The 21,783-nt window shown below is 44.2% G+C and overlaps 1 protein-coding gene across 6 annotated transcripts; it reads right to left on the bottom strand.

Moving 5' to 3' along the window:
- Positions 1-48: 48 nt before the first annotated feature.
- Osa (trithorax group protein osa) lies at positions 49-21,633 on the bottom strand. Of its 6 annotated transcripts, none has more exons than XM_083049834.1 (20): positions 20,208-21,633; positions 19,972-20,091; positions 19,665-19,871; positions 18,792-18,851; positions 11,678-11,825; positions 11,214-11,312; positions 10,821-11,170; positions 10,334-10,733; positions 10,114-10,239; positions 9,802-9,983; positions 9,627-9,668; positions 8,256-8,453; positions 7,128-7,347; positions 6,852-7,028; positions 6,620-6,779; positions 6,275-6,542; positions 5,960-6,125; positions 5,531-5,844; positions 5,048-5,287; positions 49-4,928 (listed from the first exon to the last, which is right to left on the bottom strand). In XM_083049834.1, the coding sequence occupies exons 1-20, from the start codon at positions 21,225-21,227 to the stop codon at positions 2,907-2,909; spliced, it is 6,519 nt and encodes a 2,172-aa protein (XP_082905960.1). In that variant the 5' UTR covers positions 21,228-21,633; the 3' UTR covers positions 49-2,906. The 6 variants fall into 6 exon arrangements, with proteins under 6 accessions (XP_082905960.1, XP_082905961.1, XP_082905963.1 ...); XM_083049835.1 differs by having other exon boundaries at positions 8,265-8,453; XM_083049837.1 differs by having other exon boundaries at positions 10,821-11,152.
- Positions 21,634-21,783: the final 150 nt, after the last annotated feature.

Raw genomic sequence — 21,783 nt, 5'->3', positions numbered from 1 at the left:
TATATATATATATGTATATCTTATGCCTTAAGTCAGATCGCATCTTCGTCTTGGATAAAGTACGTCTAGTTTATTTCATAATTTATTTACAAAAAGTCTTAGTAAATTACACTTACAGGCATCTCCACTCGAACTAAAGTAAATAATTTAAGAACTACATGTATTTAGATATCTATAGAATAGGATACTTTGGGGTCGGGGAGAAGCTGGGACCAGGGAAAGTGTTCTGTTTTACTTATTTCAAATATAATCGTTTCTAATCGTATCTCCGACGAGAATTCGAGTCGTTTTTCAAACGGCTACGCGCGTCGTGTGAAAACTAAACTTCATTCCGCCTCTCTTAAATTCATTCTCTCTCACTCTTTCTCTCTCTCTCTCTCTCTCTCTCTCTCTCTCTCTCTCTCTCTCTCTCTCTCTCACTCTCACTCTCTCACTCTCACTCTCTACGAAACGAGGAAGTATACCAGTGGAAGGTGTGCGACGAGTTCGCGAATGCGTCTTTTCTTCTTTTTTTTCTTTTTCTTTTCTGCAACTTTCTCTTGCGCAAGAATGGGATTTTACAATTACAGGTAAATGTACGTATTGATTGTAAGAATCATCAAAATATGTGCAAGCTGACAATCGGTATTTGTTAATTTTACAATAACGTATGCGCGCTTTGAAAAAGCATAAAATCTTGATTATAAATATATTCCCATTAGAATCGTTTAATGGCACGATCGAGCTTAAATTTAAAAATCCTTTTTCTTTTTTTTATATCCTTTTAATATATATATATTCGTTTCTACATAATCGTCCAGTTTTCGTCTGCTTCTACAATGGTTGGTTTTTTTTCCTCATCTTCCGGCTTCTTCTTTTCGCTTCTTTTTTTTATTTTTTTCTTCGTTATCACAACGGCATTTAATTACGTTTATAAATACGTTTATTCTTCAAAAAAATTGCAGTTTTTTTTAGTTGAATCCGCTACTTTCAACTCTCTCTCTCTCTCTCTCTTTCTTTCTCTCTCTCTCTCTCTTCCATGAAGGAAGTCGTCGAAAAAAAAGAAACGAAAGAAAATTATTTTTTCTCATTTTACTGAAACTGTAAAATCTACTATTTATAAACAACGACTGTGAAATTAGCGATAATCGAAGCAATTATTTAAACGAATCAATTACTTAATTTCGCAAGCTGCATGATTTTTCTTTCTCTTTTCACAGACACTATCCCCACCCCTTTTTCTACCGGCACCCCCATCCTCCGTGCATACATACACACGCATACAGCACGCACACCCGCATTAATTTTTTTCTTTCTTCTCTAAATCCGTCTTTTTAATATACTAATACACGCACATATATGCATACTTCCCAAAGTGTGCATTGTATGCACGCATCGCATACGCATACGCATTCGCACACGCACACGCACACGCACACGCACACGCACACGCACACCGTACACATGCATTTTTCTCGCGCGCGAATGTAGGCAAACGCGTATATGTATATCCGTGTTTCTCTTCGCTTTATCTCGAATATCTTCTCATTCTTTCACTCTCTCTCTCTCTTTCTCTCTATATATATGTTTTCGTTTCCCTCTCTCTTTCTCTCTCTTTCTTTCTGAATCTCAACATAATATATATACATACATGCACGCAAATATACACGCAAATACATGACACGTATGCAAATACATAACACGCACGCGCACATTCTTCCTCTTGCCTTCTCGCTCTCTTTCATGCTTCCTTTCTCTCTCTCTCTCTCTCTCTCTCTCTCTCTCTCTCTCTCTCTCTCTCTCTCTCTCTCTCTCTCTCTCTCTTTCTTTCTTTCATTTCAATCAGCGGCTCTTTTATCACACATATCATATTATTTTCTTCTTTTCTAGCAATGTCTTTCTTCAGTTCTAGTTCTGCCTGTGCTCCTAAAAGTCGAGACTTTTTTGCGATCCTACAATCGCAAACGTATATTTGCGCCACCGTAGCCGTAGCACAAAAATCGAATAAGATTCAATGGAAGTGTGTGTTATCTACAAAATATCTTAATTACTCGCTAATTACAGCACAAAACATGCAAATATAAAAATTTGCATTATATTATCGTTTAATATTTATATATATAATCATCATCCGATATATATATATCGTTCCACATCCGCACCAGTTAAGGTTCGCCGATATACTTCTTGGTATATATATATATATTTTTTTTTGTATATATATATATATTTTTTTTATTATGCAGTTGACCTGTCTCTTGTGTATGAAAGTCCATTTTCTTTCCCTTTAATGCGCATACATGTGTGTATCTGCATATACGTTCGTGTTTGCGCGCGCGCGCGCGCGCATGTGTGTGTGTGTGTGTGTGTGCTGCTGCTACGAGTACACGAATTGTGTATGTGTGTGTACATGGATCTGAGTGTGTATGTATGTGTTTTCTACGTGTGTGTATATTGTATGGGTGTATCTTTTTTTCTTTCATTAACTATGAAATATCTTACACTATCGATATTATTCCAATTCACGAAGGGGAAGGTATACCGATAGGCGGAGATCGCATCGGGTATACCTACACGCTAACACCAATAATTAAACTTTCTTATTTCCTGTTTAATCGATATAAAACTACAATTGCGCTGCCATGGTTTTCATCAGCACTTTTGTTCCTTCACTCGTACGCGCGTCTCTCTCTCTCTTTCTCTCTCTCTCTCTCGTCTTTTTTGTCAATTACAAATTCTTCCTCTCTCCATCTCTCCTTCACCATTTCCTGCTTTTACGCTTGTAACGCACTCTATAGCCGTTCATACACATGTTACCATCCCAACGACGTCGTCGTCGTCGTCGTCGCGTATATTTTTACTCATCATTGTATGTCGGCACCGTTAATAATAATATATCGCATAGTGTCCCGACAGACGATAGAAAGTTACGTGCCCCTCGAGCACTGGAACAACACGCGTGCGACTATCGCGGCGACCTGCTGATCGAGGATCTGACTCATGACCAGAGCGAGCAGGCGAGACTCGTGTTGCAGAAGGAGAGTCCGGTTGTCCGGATGCCTGGCGAGGTTGAGCAGCGTGCCGGCCGCGCGTCGCAACATGTCGAGGCTGGTGCCCATCGATTCGGGATTCTCGCGCAGGGCCGCGAGGCCGTGCTGATTGGCGACGCCGAGGGCACTGGTTTCCGCCTGCTCGATGAACGCGACGAGCAACGCGACGGACGGCGTCTGCAGGGCAATGGTGCGCGCGACGCCGCTGTCGGCGGCCGACAAAAAGTGTAGCAGATTCACCCCAAATTCGCGCAGCACTTGCTCCTCGCTGCGACAAAGGAGCCTGGTCAGCACGGAACATAATTTCTGTAATCGGGAATAGGGCGGCGTCGCCACCACCAGGTCAACGTTGCACTCGGTCACGCATAATTTGCACAGCGCCTCGAGCGCGAGTCTTTGCGGCGACAGCGACGAGTTGAGGCCGACCGTCGGGAACGGATCCTGTCCGTGCGCGGCCGGACATACGGCCCAGTGTAGGAGACCGTCGAGCACCGGCCGCGAGATCTCTTCCGGATGCTGGCTCAGATCCATGTGGCCGGATATGTTGGCGGCCATCACGAGAACGTTCTCCCTCACGTGGTGCAAAAAGTCCCACCACCACTCGTTCTCGCCCTGTAGACTGCTGCACGAGTCTGCAAAGTCGGCATCTTCCTCGCGGTCGTAATTGCGTGTCTTCTGCGCCCGTACCGGGTGCTCGTGATGCAATAGCAGCAATTTACCGAGCAGGCTCAGGAACGTGACGTTCTTTGCAAACTCGGCCTCGTTGCCCGGGATGAAGGTGAGATTCCTCAAGATCGTTGACAGGCACACGCAACGGCGGGCCAGGCTGTCCTGCGTCTCCGTCACCAGGTAGAGGCTCGCCTCGTCCCTGGAATAACTCTCGTCCTCGTAGTCGCTTATCCTCCGTCGTTTCAGCGATCCTGCCGGATCTCTTATCTTTAATCTTGGTCCCTCCTTATCATCTCTCGTGCTTTCTAGTTCCTGCTCCTCCGTCGTCTCCGTCTTGATCTCGGGTTTATCTATGGTATTGTCGACGTTGCTCGCCGTCGCCGTCGTCGTCGTCGTCGCCGCCGCTGAATCGTTCAATCCGTTTTGCGTGGGCAACGAATCCTCGTCGTTCGCTTTTGAAACATCGCTGCCAAAGTGCTGCTCGCCCATGTTGTTGTTTGGCTTTGTCGTCTCGCTGTCGCAATCTTTCTTGAAGCTGTCGTTCTTCTTCTCGAATAGCGCCCTCGTGAGATCGTTCATCTCTACGGGTTCTTTCTTAATCCTCGACAGCACGTCGCTCAGACTCTTCTTCTTTTTGTCCATCTGCTGCTGCTTACGTTCACCGCTTTCCTTGCCAGCCTGTTTATCGCCGAGTTCGCCGGACTTGTAGGTAAAATCTAGTGTCTCGTGAGCACTACCACTGACGCTGTCCGCTTTGGCTTCGTCCTTTAAATCCGTGCTGTCGACCTCCTTCTGCAGCAACGGTGGTTTCTCGTCCCTCAGCAAACGAGCAAAAGGCACCGAACCCACTTCGGATTGAAAACACGTCACGATATATTTGGTCGTGTTCGTGTCGACTTGCCACGGCTCGGTCTCTGACTCGCACTCCCGATAATCCCAAGATCTCCGAGTATCCAGGACAAAGAGATCCTCGTCCCGGGGAACAATCTTGACGGGGCGACCTCTTCTCGAGAGATACGTGTAATTCGATGTCGACAACAGTTTCGTCCGATCCTCTGGATCGATCGGGCGCGTCACTGCGCCAAGATCCACCTCCGGACCATTCGCGGCCTGGCAATAGCGGTCGTCGTCATTCACGCACGATTCGAACATGTCGGAGAGAGAACGCGAAAAGTGTTCCAGCAGAACGTCCAATAATCCAGGCAAGTGCGCCAACCCGAAGTAACTTACCTGCAAACGAAATATTTATAAACTCTCTTATATTTTTCATCATTATATTCATTTTAAAAGAAATTTATCAATTTTTTTTACTTTGGAACAATTGCTCGCAGAAAGAAGAAGATACTTACAGAAGAGTCATCGAATAACAAAATGTTTAATACGTCAAGGGCCCAACAGCTCTCGGCGAGGAGGCCCGATCGTAAAGCCATCATGATACGCCAAGCTTCTATCGGCGCCACGTCGGAGCGCGCCAGTTTTCTTCGCTTGTACAAAAGAGGCGAAATCGCTTCTACGCTGTCAGGAGGGAATGTCAATTCTCTCTTTGACGTAGGTTGCTGGCTGATCATGGGATTCACTCCGATTTGATTCTGCGTGAAATAAAATGATGTTTTGTCATGTCCAACGAGATATTTCAACTAAAAATACGTATATATCGTACAGAGTAAAATATTGACAGTACATATAGATATCACACACATAATTTTGTTAATTATTTGATTATTATGTGATTATTTTAAAATGCATCTAAAACATGTTTACTGAACATTTATGTTAAATCGTGGTAAATTTGCGAATAACGTATTGTGTTGGTGAGAGAATAAAAAACATACCGGATGATTTCCGGGTGTCGGATACAAAGGGGACGGTTGATTTGTGTAACGATGCTCCCACGGCGGAGGCGCGTGCGCTATAGTGTTCAAAGCAGGTTGGGACGAGGGCCTGTTCGGTTGTTGGCTGGGCCATTGCTGACTACTGGTCATAGCACTAACCGCCGTAGCTGCTGGTGCGGCGGAAACGACTTGCGATGCCTGTTGCTGTTGTTGTTGCTGCTGTTGCTGCGATGGTGATGGTGTCTGCTGACTTGGGTACTGAACCCTATTGTTTCCAGTATTACTATTGTATTGAGTGGTTGTATTTGGCCATCCTGTAGAAAGAGATTGCATTTCTCTTCGTTAATCACGATCGTGCTCTTGTTTATCTTTTTAGAAACTAAAATTTCTTTTAAACCGAGATGGAAATTGTGATTCTAAATGTCTAACCTGGATACGCTGGTCGTTGCTGATTATACTGGGGATATTGTTGGTCTTTGGCAAAATCTGGATGACGTCTAGGTTGGGTGGGTCCCGGAGGAGGCGGTGGCATGTTCTTATTAGCCGCTGCGCCCGCGCTATATATTTGCGTTCCACCGGGCGCTCCGTATCCACTCTGCAATATACGAGACACATTTAAGACTATCGACTTTTTCTTTCTGTATAATAAAGTTTTTTAAATCTCAAGAAATGAAACAAACTAGCTTAGAAATGTTGTAGTTATTAACGTTAAACAAGTATAATATAATATCGAACGAGTATTACTTGTTCCTGTCGATAGTAATCGACTTGCGGACACGAGTATGCGGACGACGCAGGTGGCGGTTGCGAGGGTGGCGAAGGCTGACTGGTTACCGTTTGCTGTTGCACGGTGGCCGGATGAGCCTGCGGTCCCGATGGATAGCTGTTACTCCGCGCGCTGGGAGGCGTTCCCGTAGGATAGCTAGCGGGTCCCTGCTGACTGCCAGTGTATCTGTTGTACATGTCTTGTCCAGTAGCGTTGCTCGGCGGCATGTTACCACCCGGATATCCCCTGTACATAACGAAAATAATAACGTTGAATAACAGATTTGTTACGAAACGAAAAATATAAGTCATCACATTTCTCACCTGTCGACATCCGGCACGTACGGAGGATAATGCGATCTTGGCGAGTATGGTTGACTAAATTCCCCTTGCTGAGACAGCGCGTTTGCCTGCGGCCGAATGTACTGCTCTTGCGGGTAATTCTGATAGGAACCCGTGTTCTGGTAACTGCCTTGTTGTATTCCTTAAAAAAGTAAATGAGAAAATTCACGATGAATAAACTTGATCACTGTGTTGACCAAACTACGAGACGTACCCTGATGGGCAGAAGGTGCGCTGCTTTGACTGGGTGGCCTAGGTGGCGGTGGCGTATATTCCGACGACGGGCCACCGGGTGTACCGCCCGCGTAACTACTCTGATAGCTTCCATAGCCATCCATGGAAGTATTGCTCGATCCACCAGCGGGAAAAGAGTCTTGAGAATTGGAAGAACCTGTAGCAAGAAGGAATCTCCGTGTTAGAAGACGGAATAAATTTTTTGCAACTTTATTCTTTTACAATGAAATTTCGAGAAAAAATTAGTAGTCTTTACCCGGCGATGGTACGGAAGCAGTTCCCTTGGATCCCTTCTTCTTCGAGCCCGCTTCGACTTGATTGATGATGGGTTGTGGATCCACTCCTCCGCGATCAAAGTGACACTCGTATGCCAGCAGATGCTTTGTATAGTGCTTACGCAATGTATAAGCAGCGCTGCTGCTCGCGCCGATTCCCAGCAAGCCGGCTATATCCTTCCATGTTTTGTTTTTCGTTACCTACAGAAAAAGATTATGCACACGCGTCCTTTACTACGTTCACGAGAGAGCAGTTTCATGTGAATCTCACATACACGCGCACACACACATATGGACCAAAAAAATCTGCATGTCCAAAAGAAAAAGAAAAACGTAGAACATGATACGAAAGATATTACCGATGTTCCATAGCTTAAGATATCGGTCTAAAAAAAAAAAAAGTAATGACAAGTTTAAAAAAAAAAAAAAAAAAAAAAAAAAAAAAAAAAATATTGATACTGGTAGTAAAAATTGATAGCAAAGTCTCTAAATACATGCAAGTTTAAAAAAAATAAAAACAAACCAGAAATATACAGTGTACAATCGGAACAAATTACCGTTATTGTTACATTTCGACATTAAAAGTTTATCTTCGCTGTGTGAGACTATTAGAATAATTCCATATAGCACCAAGGTTTGTAGATCAGGGTGTTTCCATATTCGACTGTTGAATGACTACTTCAAGAAAAGATATGTTAAGCCTTTTTTTTTCTTTTTTTTGGTTTTGTTTTCTCATGACACAGAACATAGAATATAAAGGATACTAATAGCAAAAATAGAAATTATACATATATCATGCACAATTCAGCATAGATGTAAAAACGAAGCATGTTCTGAGGTGTTGTCTAAATATCAAATTTAAAACTTTGATACAAGTTGTTTGTCAATCAAAGCTTCATTGTATATTAGACACATATACTTTAGAGATAAATACTTTAAAGTATTTTCAATCGTCGAGTACTGAGAGTCGAAAGTAATCGACGAAAGACACCTCAAAAATACAATGTGCACAGAATAACCATATATATATAAATATAGAATGCAAAAATACATAAAAACAATATAGAAACTATGTAAGACACCGAGGGCTAGATGGAACTACACTGCACCTTGCATACCTCCATGAAGCCCCCCCTCTCCTTCACGTAGAGGTATAGCCGAAACAGATCGAGGGGGTTCTTGGAGATGGTAGGACAACTAGTGATGGGTGTTCTTCGTTCTTCCATGAAATTCACCAGTTTATCCAGCCAAGTTCTCCGTTCTATCGAGTCGTCCATTTCGTATAACTTTGCCAGACTATCTGGCTTCTGAAAGTCGCACATCATTTTCACGTTTTTAAGTGTGTTTTATCATGAGCATAAATGAAAATGTTACTAACATGTAGATTTGACAGAAATGTTTCGTGTATGTTATTGATCCAACTACATACTAGAATATATAATAATTATTATTCTTGCAAAGCTGCGAACGTAATCCCAATTGTAGCCATATTATCTAACATGCATAAACATAATTTTCAATACGTGTTTATCTTTTTTTCCCATCTGATAATTGAACACCAGTTGTTAACATATTCTTTATTACAATTAATTAATGAGACACGTACTTTTAACACCAAATAAGTCCACAGATTGTAACAAGAATATTAGTATTCTTAAAGGTTTACGATGAGTTATTTTTCCCTTTAATGCATGTTTATATATAAAAAAATTCGTATTTGATTAACGTATTAAAGATTAAAATAGAAAAACTAAGATGAATGGAGCGATATATGATATGCAGCATAGTAATTTGATGCATGCAATGATTATTTAGTAAACATAATGCAGATAATGGTGTTGTTATGCAAGTAACAGAAAAGTTGGCAAAAAATTTGTAAAATGTTGAGTGCAATAAAATAAGTGTATCGATAAATACATTGTCTCAATAAATATTATAGTTGTGTGACAATCCTACGCAATGCAATGGGTTTTTGTAATACTGATAATCTGTTGGAAAATATATATAATTATATTATTATATCACACTTATTAAATTGTGCATTGTGTCACAACTTTTGTTGCAATCTTGTAAAAATGGTCAACTTTTACTGCCATTGCAATATTCTAATAAGAATATATTATTAAACCATGTTAATAATATTGACAAATAACACACATTAAAATACTGTTTTGCAAATTAAGAAAAGATAATTTAGATAAATTAAAGTTTTCTCCAAATTAGAAATGTAATATAAAGAACTATGATATAAGAAACTAATATATTGCACCATTAAATATTTATACCCCTATTAAAATAACAGTTATACATTAAACTTTTGGATAATGGCATTAGGATATTTGTAGATTAATACGATGGTATATAAATATGTGCCAAGCAAGAGAAATTTTAGTATAGGATAAAAATGCCTAAAGCGTGGAGCGTAAAAGGGGAATGGCATTTCGACAATGTAACAAATATTTAGTGAAAAAAACAATAACCTTAGATCTGTACGGGTCTTGAGGCACATGACTGTTAAATACCTGTAAAATATTAAAATATTGAAGATTCATATATAAACTTGAACTTTATCTGAGGTCTAGGTAGACAGTCAGCTGCTTATCTAGTACATTAGAATATGTACTACATGTGTGCGAGAGTGTGCGTTATACGTACAGGACTAGCAGGAGTACGCGGCCAACCAGGACTGTTCATGTCAGAATATTCCTCGTGAATCGAATTAATGCTCGCAGCACCAGGAGACGGGACTGTACTTTGTGGTGTCGCGGGATGGCTGTGGTATCCTCCCATCATCTCCTTCCGCACTTTTGGCGTAAATGTTGGATCTTCACCGGAAGCTGTGTACATGATACATTTGCGATTATACTCGGATATTGCTTGAACAATGAACAAAAAAGTTTTACAAAATTAAGAAAAAAGACAAGATGAAATACATATATATATATAATTAATAGAAATAATACTAACCGGCTGATGCATTGGATAACGTTGACTGTTGTGAGCCTTCATCTAGAGATGTGCCATCTGGACCTGTCGTTATTACAGATGTCACAGTACCACTCGAAGTAGATATGACATTTATAGCTGACGTACCTACACATAAATCGTACAATTTGGCTACTTGCTATTGTACGAGAAGATGATGTAATAAAGATATATAACCATGTTACTCGAGATTCTCATTTACCTGAAGCGGTCGTGGTTATACCGCTGTCGTTGGAAGTCTCAGCCGTGAGATCTGCAGAATTGTGGCTGATTGGTGTCGGCGCTGATGCGGGATGCGAGTTTGGTGTGGTACTGGGCGGCGGCATCGGACTGCCCTCGTGATTGAGCGGCGGTGTGGCCGCCGGAGTGTGTAAGTGCGGTACCGCCGAGCTGGTAGGCGGTGGTGGCTGGTTGCTAGGTATGTGATTGGGAGACGGCGGTGGCGGGCCCATGGAACTTGCTGGCGGTCCCATATTACCGATGACGGGCACACCTGGAGCACCCGGTGGCACCATCGCGGTCGTACCACCGGCGCCGTAAACCTGCGGCGGTCCCGGACTCGGTGGCATTCCTGGCGGTACACTGTTGAAGCCCATTTTATGCTGCAAAACGATACAGAGAAGGTTAGCTTTGATCGACAACGATATAAAACACATCACTGTTATATTATTAATTAAAAACTTGCTTACCGTGTACGGTGGATATTGTACCAAATTATTGGGTCTGTTGGGAGGCTGATACTGATTATTGGGTGGTGGTTGTGAGTTTGCAGGTGTCGGATATCCCTGTGGAAACTGTATGTGAGGACGCGGAGGTGGATACGTGGATTGCGCGTGATAAGGAGTGACCCCAGGTTGACCCGCAGCTGTTCCGCCAGTTGCATAGCCCATCCCACCGCCCATTGGACTGATCCCACCGAGAGCCGTCGAGCCGGGTCCCGGTTGCACTACGCCAGGACCAGTGTTGTTCATCTTGTAGCTATGCATGTGCGGCGATGGACCTAATGGTTGTTGATACGCTCCTGAAATCAATGACAATTCTACTTTTTATCATTGACTTGAGAGAAAGAATAGAAATCATACCTTGAGTGGTCATGGGAGAGTGACTCATGCGTGGTGCTGGTCCACTACCATCCGACTGGCTACTCGACGGACGTGGAGGCATCTGAACGTTTTGTTGGCCTGTGCATTCAAGGATAAATTTTTAGGTGAGTACTCTCTGTGATGTCATATACATATAATGTAAAAGAGAAAGATGACATTATATAAAATAACTCTTACATCATAATATCTGTTATTCTTTTTTTTTTTTTTTATAGCATTCTGAAGAACACTAAGATAATTTACTCAAATACATTAAATATGCTACACAGGACATTCCGATAAGTGCAGTGAAGTATTACTCCATGACAAAAATTGATTCTTAAATTTTATTACAGAATGCATAGTGGAAACGAGATAACTCTACCACTCTGGAACATTCTGCGTAGCATAATATTCGCAAATTTTATCACTAAATACAAATGCGAGTGAAAAGAGAGACAGACATAAAAAAGACCGACCAACAGCAGGGGACATCGAGCGAGAACCTGTGGATCCTGTAGGCGACGGGGTAGGTCTCATCCCCTGAGAATTTGGTGTCCCTGGGCAAGCTGGTCCATTCGAACTGTCGTTACTATTCTGTCCTGATAATTCCTGCAATTCAAATTGAATCATGTAACGACAGTTTGTGATAAAAGGAAAAGAAAAAGAAGTAAGTATTAAATAGTAATAAATATTAAAGAGAAATACAATGCGAAATGTATACTATGGAAATAAAATGTAGCAAATTTTAGTAAGAGTTGCATCTTATCTAATTCTAATTGTGTTTAGTTTATAATAAGTGCTGCTTAAACTTTCTCCTATGTATTTATATTTATGTATATATGACAAGTTTAAGCAGCTAATATAATTTATGAAAGTACAATTTTTATCCCACAATTATCCCATATTTGCACATGTATGCGAATATATCTTTATGCTCGTAACATCTAATATTCTGTGAATATCACGGTTGTAGGTTTTCAAAGTAGGTCAGTATTTTGTAACAGATATTTGCCCTGTATAAAAACTATCGCAAGAATTCATTGGCACAATGCTACGTTACAGTGTACGCATCAGAACACGAGAAGCACTTTTGATGAGAAATAGATTACGATTGTGGTCTACGTCTGAGCCAAGTGAAAATGTGGTCACAGAGAGAGGAGCTCCACAAAGCTCAACCCTCGATTACTCGACATGCAAACGAGAAATGCTTATGAGTCGAATCTGCTTCATTGTCATCCTAGCTACAGACAGCAGCAGCTTTGTCTAACGCCCTCGACGACGTCGCGACTTTGCGCTCCGCTTGTTCGAACGATCATACATCTCGGGTACGTTTCTAGTATTTGAAAATCAATCGGCGCCAATACGAAGACGAGGACGAGGACGAGGACGAGGACTACAAGAACCGTCCGAAGCGGCGATGTCGCCCATATTATTCGCGCGCGCGGCGCTTAATATCGTCCGACAAATGTTTCTGTCACCCTGTAGTCGTGTCCCCGAAGCACAAAACGCTCGCCGTGGTCGCGACGATGATCGTTGTCGTCGTTGTCGTCGTTGTCGTCGTTGTCGTCGTTGTCGTCGTTGTCGTCGTTGTCGTCGTCGTCGTCGCAACGATGGCACGCGGCGTCGTTCTCGGTTCACAGTACACGAAACAGACAACACGTACACACATACAGATACACATACGTATATACAGACACACACCGTGTATATTCCCGGTCGAAATCGCGTATGCATGTGCCCGCGTGTATACGCATTTTCGTACGGATCGTCCGTCACACAAGGAGCATCGATGCTGCTGCTGCGTGTGCGTGAATACGCGCTCGCGCGCGTGTACGTGTGTGTGTGCGTGCGTGCGTGAGGAGGGATAGGAGAAAGAGAGTGGAACAGGGACGAGGATGAACGTAGAGAACCCGAGGGAAAGAGAGAAAGGGAAAAAGGGAAAGAGAGAAAGAAAGAGAGAGAGAGAGAGAGAGAGAGAGAGAGAGAGAGAGAGAGAGAGAAAAATAGATAGATTAAATGGGGAGGGATGGAAAGAGAGAAAGAGATAGCGAGAGAGAGAGAGAGAGAGAGGGATCAGAGGTGAGAGAGAGAGCGGAGCGAGGCCGAGGAGAACGAAAGAAAATTTCAGGCACATCATTACACCTACCAGGCCGCGTATAGTTGGTCCGTGCGGATGGCGATTAAACACTTCCTCGGGCGTACGAGCGAACGTACGGTACATAGGCCGTCCGGTACAAGGACTCTCGGCATGACGCGAGAGATCGAAGGAGAGGCGTTACCCGGCTCTCCACTTAAAGCACGACGAGTGGCAACCGAGAGAGAGCGAGAGAGAGAGAGAGAGAGAGCGAGAGAGAGAGAGAGAGAGAGAGAGAGAGAGAGAGAGAGAGAGAGAGAGAGAGAGAGAGAGAGAGAGAGAGAGAGAGAGAGAGAGAGAAGGAGCGAGCAAGAAAGAGAAGCGGAAACGTATTTTGCTCCGTATAAAGTTGCGCTTTCACATGTTTGTCAAATTGCGTGGAGTAATGTACGCGGAGAGAAACAAAGAGAGAGAAAGAAAGAGAAAGAAAGAGAGAGATATATATATATATAGAGAGAAAGAGAGAGAGAGAGAGAGAGAGAGAGAGAGAAAGAGAGACAGAAAGAAATATAATGTGTATAGAAGAAAGAGATAGATAGAAGAAAATAGATATTTTTTCTTTCTAATTTTTTGCGAAAATTATCGCACCAGTGCGCGGCTGGCGTACCGATTAAACGAGAGCATTATATTCCTCAGGTTTGTGTGTCGAACGCTGATCTACTCGGCCACTATCGTCGTCGCTTTTCCGTCTCGGGGTCTCCTCGAGCGTCGCATGTTGTATGTCAATAATTCTGCCAAAGAGTACAACTCGGCGCTGTCACGGGACCGAAGGCTGCTGATGGCAAATGATCGTAGCAACTCGAGACAGGGACAGACACGTAGGATTACGTAGTGGAATAATATTGTCGCCGTCGTTGTCGCTGTCGTCGTCGTCCTCGTATATTTGTGCTTGTATGCCTGTCTGCCTGTCTGCCTGCCTACCTGCCTGCCTGCCTGCCTGCCTGCCTGCCTGCCTGTCTGCCTGCCTGCGTGCGTGCGCGCGTGTACACGCGTCAAACAGGTTATAATCCGCGTACGGAGCCGCGACGAAGACGGTGTACGGAGCGCGACGAGCTTCGAACGAACGTGTCGCGTTCCTTCTCTCGGCGAGAGAAAGAGATTCCTCGGTATCGGGGTCGGGCTCGTCGTCGTCCCCGAGACTTTGGTTTACAGATTTCGCGTCTAGCTGGCTCGTCAAGCTGGCTCGTTGGAGGGCGTTCTTTCGTGGCGCGGCAAGCGCTCGGCCAAGCCTCGGCCAAGCTCGGCGCCACTCGGCAGTTTCCGCCGAGCCGAGACCGTGTGCCAGCGAATCGTTCCCAAAAGCCCGACTGTCTCGGAAACTCTATCCAAGTCGATATTCTCATATATATATACTTGTACATATGTATATGTACATACATACATATATATATATATATATATATAAACGTGGATTTTATTTATTCTCGTTAAAATTTTGCTTTATTCTATTCTCCCTACTATTGTTATTTCGCACTTTTGCCCCTCTTGATTTTTTCGAAAACAGACTCCCTCGTCCTTTTTCGTAATTTTCCCTCCAAGAGATATCGCGGAACCTTTCGCGAATGAACGTAGAGTTGTCTACTCCGTCGTAGCTCCGAATTCATCGAATGTACAGTACATAGATCGCCTCGTGTCGAATATAAGAGCGTTTCACACATGCATACGTATGTATATATAGGTGCGTACACACAGATACACACAGGCGCGCGACGCTCGTTGTGGCGGCAAGCGGTCGGCGAGCGTCGTGCGACTTCGGCACTTTTCGATCGGCGAATTCGTGTGCCCCAGTAAAGCCTGAACATCGAGGGATCGTGTCTATATGCTATCTCGTCGTGTTCTATGCAAAATAAACGTTTTTCCATATTCTAGCGCGAAATCTCGCGCGAAAATGGAAAATATACAATGTCATTCGTGTAAATTGGAGTATCGATAAAGATGCGAATAAAATGCAGCAAATTTCAAAGCGGAATATAAGATACAAAGATATCGAAATATCTATTTCCGGAAAAAGGCAATATTTCGAGCTAAATATATATGTATTATGTATACAGTTATTATTTTAGAGTAAAATATATATGTAAAATGGCAACCTCTTAACATAATTCACACAGATTTTTAACGCTAAAAATATGAAAATATAGGTCGTTATGTATAGAAAGTACACCAATTTTTTATGATACTGTAAGCAAAAAAGCTTTCGTTTTTAGCGCGTTGAATTCAGATTTCAATTGGTCCAAATGAATGTAACAAGGTTCTATAATTCTCTCATCCTTTCTAAATTTTTTACAAATTTTTTTATCACCGTATAGCTTTCTTAAGTAACTTTTAAAAATAACAGAGTTTCTTCAGTAATTTAAGCGAAAACAAAATGTAAAAATGATGTAAATCTTTCCACAATATTTTTGTCTGATTATTTCCCATCTCTGTGTGATTTTCATAATTACATACGTATATATATAATAAATATTTGTACGAGAGAACCGTTTAAAAGAGCGCTCGCGAAAATTGATCTCGATTGGGACATCTCGATCCAATTTGAAATACGAATCGAAAACATTTTGATTCATACACAATTCCATTGTCACAAAAGTCGCGGCATCCACACGCGGAGTGTTTACGTTATCGGATGACTAAAGTTAATCCGTTCGATACGCGGGGCTGAACTTCAGCGATATGTAACGTGTGCGCGTGTTGGAAAGAGGTTCCGATCGGTATCTCTCTCTCTCTTCAGGCTGGGTGGTCGAGATGTGCGTGAATGAAAACGTAAATAATGCGGGGGGCGCGGGGGGAGACAGGGGGGACGGGGGAGAAAACATATATTTCTCTCGGCGCGAGAGAGCGCAAATCGCTCTCGGTTACGTAACATTACATTTTTATCTGCCAGTCGGCGTAATGTTATTATCCCGTCAACTGCGACAATAACTGAATCCTCAAGGTTCATTCAACTCCGTCTGAGAGAAAGAGGTAGCGATGTGTATCAAGAGGTGATATCGAACCCAGTTGATATCGAGAAAGCGCGATAATAAATTTCGTTAATTCAGTTTGACAGATTCTTATCTCGAACGATGTATACACACGATGAGCGTGAAATGTTTTCCTTTTTTCGCATAAATTTTACTCGGGGAGATTGAACTTGAAGCCGAGATTACAAGGCGGCCCCGCGGTATGTGGTATATCGGCATCGGCCACGATTTCGCTTCGTGGCCAAGATCACCTGTAGCAGACTAAATACCATGTGTTCCCATCAGACCATGTTTACATTGTGGATCGTCTGCTACTACTACTTGGTTTATACGGATTAGTTTTACGCGTCGCGAGCTACGGCACCACTCGGCAGTCGAGTTTCGCCGGAGCTCGATGCAACATTGACGTTTATTGACCGTATACCACATACCGTGACCGTGCATAAAGTGTCCACCGTTTACGGCCATCGTTATTCATCGTTTTTCTTCGAGTACGATCTTTAAAATTTTAAGCTCCCTTTTTTTCGCCTCGCTTCTTAATTCCGCGCGACTCGAGTCCCCCAACTTGAAAGAGGAGAAACGAAGGGAGAGATTTTCCACGAAAAAGGATAATTTCCCGAGAGCCGCTAACGTTGTCCCGCGCAAGTTTCCAAGTTTTCCCATTCGGAAGAAACATTGAAAATTTAGAAAAAGAATTAAATACAATTTTGACTCTTTCGCCTACAAATAACTCGTTTTATTTAGACTGCAAGAGATTTGAATCTCTCGCTCGTGCAATAATAAAAAGCATTCCTTTCACGCGGCTCTTTTTCATATTATTATCGCATAACGAGCTGTGCGAGGATCAGGTCGCGCTAAAGTAACATGGCGGGCACCTCGCCGCGACACGGGGCATCTAGAGCGCATGTACTCCGCGAACGATTCGTGCGGTTAACTTAAAGATCGCGAGCACACTCCCGCTGTCCTGACGGTCGGGGTCGACGATGTCCTCCGTTCCCCCTGGGAATATCGCGCGAATATTATTTCGAGAAGGAGAGCCTCTCGGCTCTCGCGAGAGAGTGCCTTGGGGCCTCGGGGACGAATGGGGCCATGGGGCTTCTGCGCCAGCAGTGCTGGCGTCCGCGAAAATCCTCCATCCGGGGCGTAAACGATCCCTGCAATAATACCCGCGTCGCTTCGACTTCTTTCCTTTCGTATACCTTCCATGATATATCCCGGCTTGGTACGTAGGTACGTACACATTTCGATTACTACGTTCGAACGCCTGGAAACCGCGCCGTGGGAGCGCAAGAAGTTCGATAGCGTGTTGCAGAGTGACAGTCGCATGATCCGGCGAACCGAATATAGCTGAGCACGACGCAAAACGTCACGTCGTCCAACGAGAGGGGGGAGGAGGGGATTACCCCGACCACGTTGTCGCTGTCGTCGATTTCGACCAATCGCGTTCGCCCTCGCGGCGTACCCCCTCCCCTCACCCTCCCGCTTCGCGTTCGCACCCGACGCACGGTTCTTACGCTTACCCGCCCATGTAAACCCGCGACCGAATGGAGAGGGTGACGAAGGGAGGGAGGGAGGGGAGGAAACCCAGGGCGAGGGATAGGAGCGGGAGAACGGAGGGGAAGTCGCTAATATCTGGGGCTCCGGCGGCCGCGCAACTCGCGCCCTAATCGAACTCTACGAGTCCGCTACTCCTCTCCTCTCCTCTCTATCCCCTCCCCTTCGACCGTGTGCTCTTCCTCCCCTCACGCTCTTCCGCTCTCCTTGCTCATCCACCCCCCCTTCGTCGCTTCTCCTCTCGCCTCGTCCTAATCCTCGCACACTACTGCGAGATGCGCGAGAGAGGCCTTCCTTTCGCTCACTCTCGCTTGCTCTTTTCGTCGAGGAAATACTTGACCGAGTACTAAGTACCAAGAGGCCATGTCAAAGACGAAATAATATTTCGTAAGAAACGGAAAACTCTCTCGTCTTCCCCGAGAGCTAAGATCCCCAAACTCGCCGTCGACGATCGACGTCGAATCCCGCCATTATAAATTCCGCCGCGAGGAATCGGCGTCCTTATGCTTGATAGAAGATGCTTACGTGATCGTACATTATATATATATATATATACATATACACGTACACATATATATGCGGTATTAAACTTTGACCGGTTATCGGTATAGAATCATTTTTGCGACAGAAGAATAGAATAGATTCAAATCGTTCTCTCTCTGTGTGTGACGCGATGTCATTCTTGTCACGACGGGGATTATGCAATTGCCGGCAAAAACTTGTTTGCCACGTTCCCGGTACTTTAAGCTCTTTTATTGCACGCGTATTTGAACCTTGAGAAAGAGGCGCTTTAAACGTGGTGTCGATGGCACTTGATATTTCTTTAGCGTTAAAATATAATTATTTAAAAAAAAGAACACACATATATATATATATATATATATATATATATATATATATATATATATATATACAAAAACTTACCCCAGAGTCAATTCCTTGAGTATTTGGTGTCGTAGCTCGCTGTTGCAAATTGTGGAAAGCCTAAAAAAAAAAACATTGTGTTGTAAATACTCCATTTTTAGATTATGAAAATATTGTAAACATATATATTCTCAATATTTTGCAGTCATGCCTCTTTTTTGAATTTCAAAATAACTCTTGCAAATAATAGGTTGTTCGGAAAGTCAGTTCGTTTTTTGCATGAAAATTGTATGTGAAAAAAACGAAATGACTTTCCGAACAACCCAATAATTAACGAATCGGTTGCTTTTCCCTCTTTTTCCAAAATATACACACATGTAACGTATACACTTGTCTAAAATATTATTGCAAATAAATTAAACTTTATAAAATTTAACGTGTTTATAAATTTATAAAATAAATTGTAAAAAAACACGAGATTAGATTTGTACATTTCAAGTGTCTACATACATGCGTGTACATAAATTTGTATACATTTTTACAATTTGTACATAATGTTAACACCTTATATTATAATCTTCATATTATATTATAATTGATATTTTTGATGAATTCTCTTAATATATAAACAAATATTGTTTGGTGTCAACGGTGTAATTATTACGTCGAGTTTATTTGCAAAAATAATCTATGGCACAATATTTGTTTTGCCTTTATAGAGAAATATATTATTTCTACAAATAAACTACCTTTCATCTTTAAATTATCACATATTGTTATTATTTGTTGAGTTGTTTTGTTACAAAAATAGTTTTTGTCATATAGAATGCTGTACACAAACAACTCTGCAATTTTGGTAACATTTCCAGTGACATTAGACGCAGGCACTCTGTTTCAACAATTAATAATTATATAAATTTTAACAATGTTCACCTGAGATTGACCAGTAGCCTGTGGTTGCGGAGATGCAGCTGGTGGTGGAGCGGGGGATTGAGACAGAGCTCGCTGTGGTGATTGACCCGATGGAGTGACTTGGTTACTCGGTGGTGGAGGTGGATTTGGTGGACCACCTTGATTCCATCCCCTTTGTTCCGTGTATAAGCTTGAGGGGTGACTGGTTTGCGTCGTATAAGAGTTTAGCTAAAAAAAAAGATGCAATCAAACATCTGGTAGAAACAGCAATCTAATGATTTTAGTTTCTTCAAATTTAAAATCACTCGGATTAAAAAAAACTGTTTACCTGATGATGACTATAAGGTGCGTGAGGTCTCGTAGGAGAGGAATATCGTTGGGCATATTGATACTGCATAGGTGTCGGAGAACTCTGTCCTCCTGGTCCTGTGTGTAATCTCGGCGAACCCTGTCAATTTGACGAAAGGAAACGGTTGAAAGAATAATTCTTCTCGAGAGGGAAGAGAAGAAAGACTCGCCAAGGGGACCACAGAGCTACGTCAAAAGTAAAAAGTGTCCATTTACCGTCTGCGGAGGACGCTGGCTAGGTTGCGGATACACAGGAGGCACAACCGGTGGCCTTTGCATAGGCCAGGGCTGCTGATACGGCTCGGATCCCATTCCGGGATAATTGCCGTGAAACCGATGCATCGACGGTGTGGAGGCCTGAAGCAACTGGTTCAACGTCGGGGTAGGACCGGCCGTCTGGGAGATGCCCTGGCCGGAGAGAAACCTCGGCTGGCCGGAGAAGGTGCCGGGGCTGGCGTATCCCAAGCGGGACTCTATCTTGGAGCCGGGATAGTGCTCCTCCATCTCGGCCCGGTGCGCCCGCTCGCTCTCGTGCATCAAGTGTTTACCGTAATCGAGCTGCTTGCCGGGAAAGTCCGCGTGCTTGGTGACGTAGTCCGTCAACTGCTTGCCGGGGGGATAATCGGCGAGGGATTTGCTCGGGAGGAACGGCTCGCCACCGGGACCGGGTCCGGGTCCGGGGCCGCCGGCACCGGCCGATTTGTTGTTGCCGTACTCGTCCGCGTAATCGCGTATCACGTTTGGCGCGAACGGATGGCCCGGGTGGCCGGCGGGAAGGCCGGGATGGCCGGGATGACCGGGGTGGCCGGGATGGCCGGGCGCGTCGTGCGCCTCCTGCTTGCCTCCGATTCCGGGCTCCTGGGGATTGGCCTCGCGGGGCGACTTTACCTCCACGGCGGGACCGTGTCCGCCAATGTCCTCGCGGTACTGACTCATCTCGTAGCCCGTCGTCGTTGTCGTCGTCGCCGTCGTCGTCGCGGCCGTCGTCGTCGTCGTCGTCGTCGTGGTCGTGTCCCCGCCGCTGCCGCTGCCGCCGCCGCCACCGCCGCGATTCACATATTTAAGCAGCTGGGCCGCGCCCCGGGACACTTTATCGTCCGGCTCAGAATCCAGCTGCTGCTTCGCACTGGCACTCGCACTATTCGCACCACCGACTTGCGTACGCTTCTGTGCGCATTTCACAGACTCGTTCAGCTTCACATCGTTTTGTTGGCTCTCGGCTTGCGTCGCAGCCATGTTCTCTCCTCGCCTCACGGAGCCATCGTCGTTTTCGTAAACTGGCCAATCGCGGGACCTCGTGCGCGCCTCGGGCCAAGTACTACGTACTCGAAATCGAAATACCGATTAGTCGAACGGCTCGCGTCGCGCACGACGCCTCCCGGCACATCCTCGAGCCCCCGACCCTCCGGACTCTGGATTCTGGATTCGGCACAGCCCTAGGAAATATCACGCTTCCTGGCCTTTTTCGAAGTACGGCCTTTTCGAGCCAAAAAAATGCTCGTACGCGAACGTCAAAAGCAGCGTCGCATGTATTACGCCATCTTGCGTCCGCGAGACGCAGCGAGGCCGCCTGCCGCCTCTCGCTCTCGCTCACGCAGCTCACGCTCTCGCCTCTCTCGGCCAGTCGTTTCCAACGAGAGCTTTTCGCCTCTCGCCTTTCGCCTTTCGCTTTTCGCCTTTAGGCTTTAGCTCCCGTTTCCATTCAACCCCCCACGACCGTGATTCATCCTTCTCTTCTCTTCTCCAAAATGTATTATTACATTTCGCAATTTGCATCGCGAATTTTACACTT

Source organism: Prenolepis imparis, unplaced genomic scaffold (genome assembly GCF_030444845.1).
Source record: "Prenolepis imparis isolate NDT839.2.m4 unplaced genomic scaffold, iyPreImpa1.0 SCAF_11, whole genome shotgun sequence".
Classification (NCBI taxonomy): Eukaryota; Metazoa; Arthropoda; class Insecta; order Hymenoptera; family Formicidae; genus Prenolepis; species Prenolepis imparis.
This window is presented reverse-complemented; position numbering and strand designations above follow the sequence as displayed.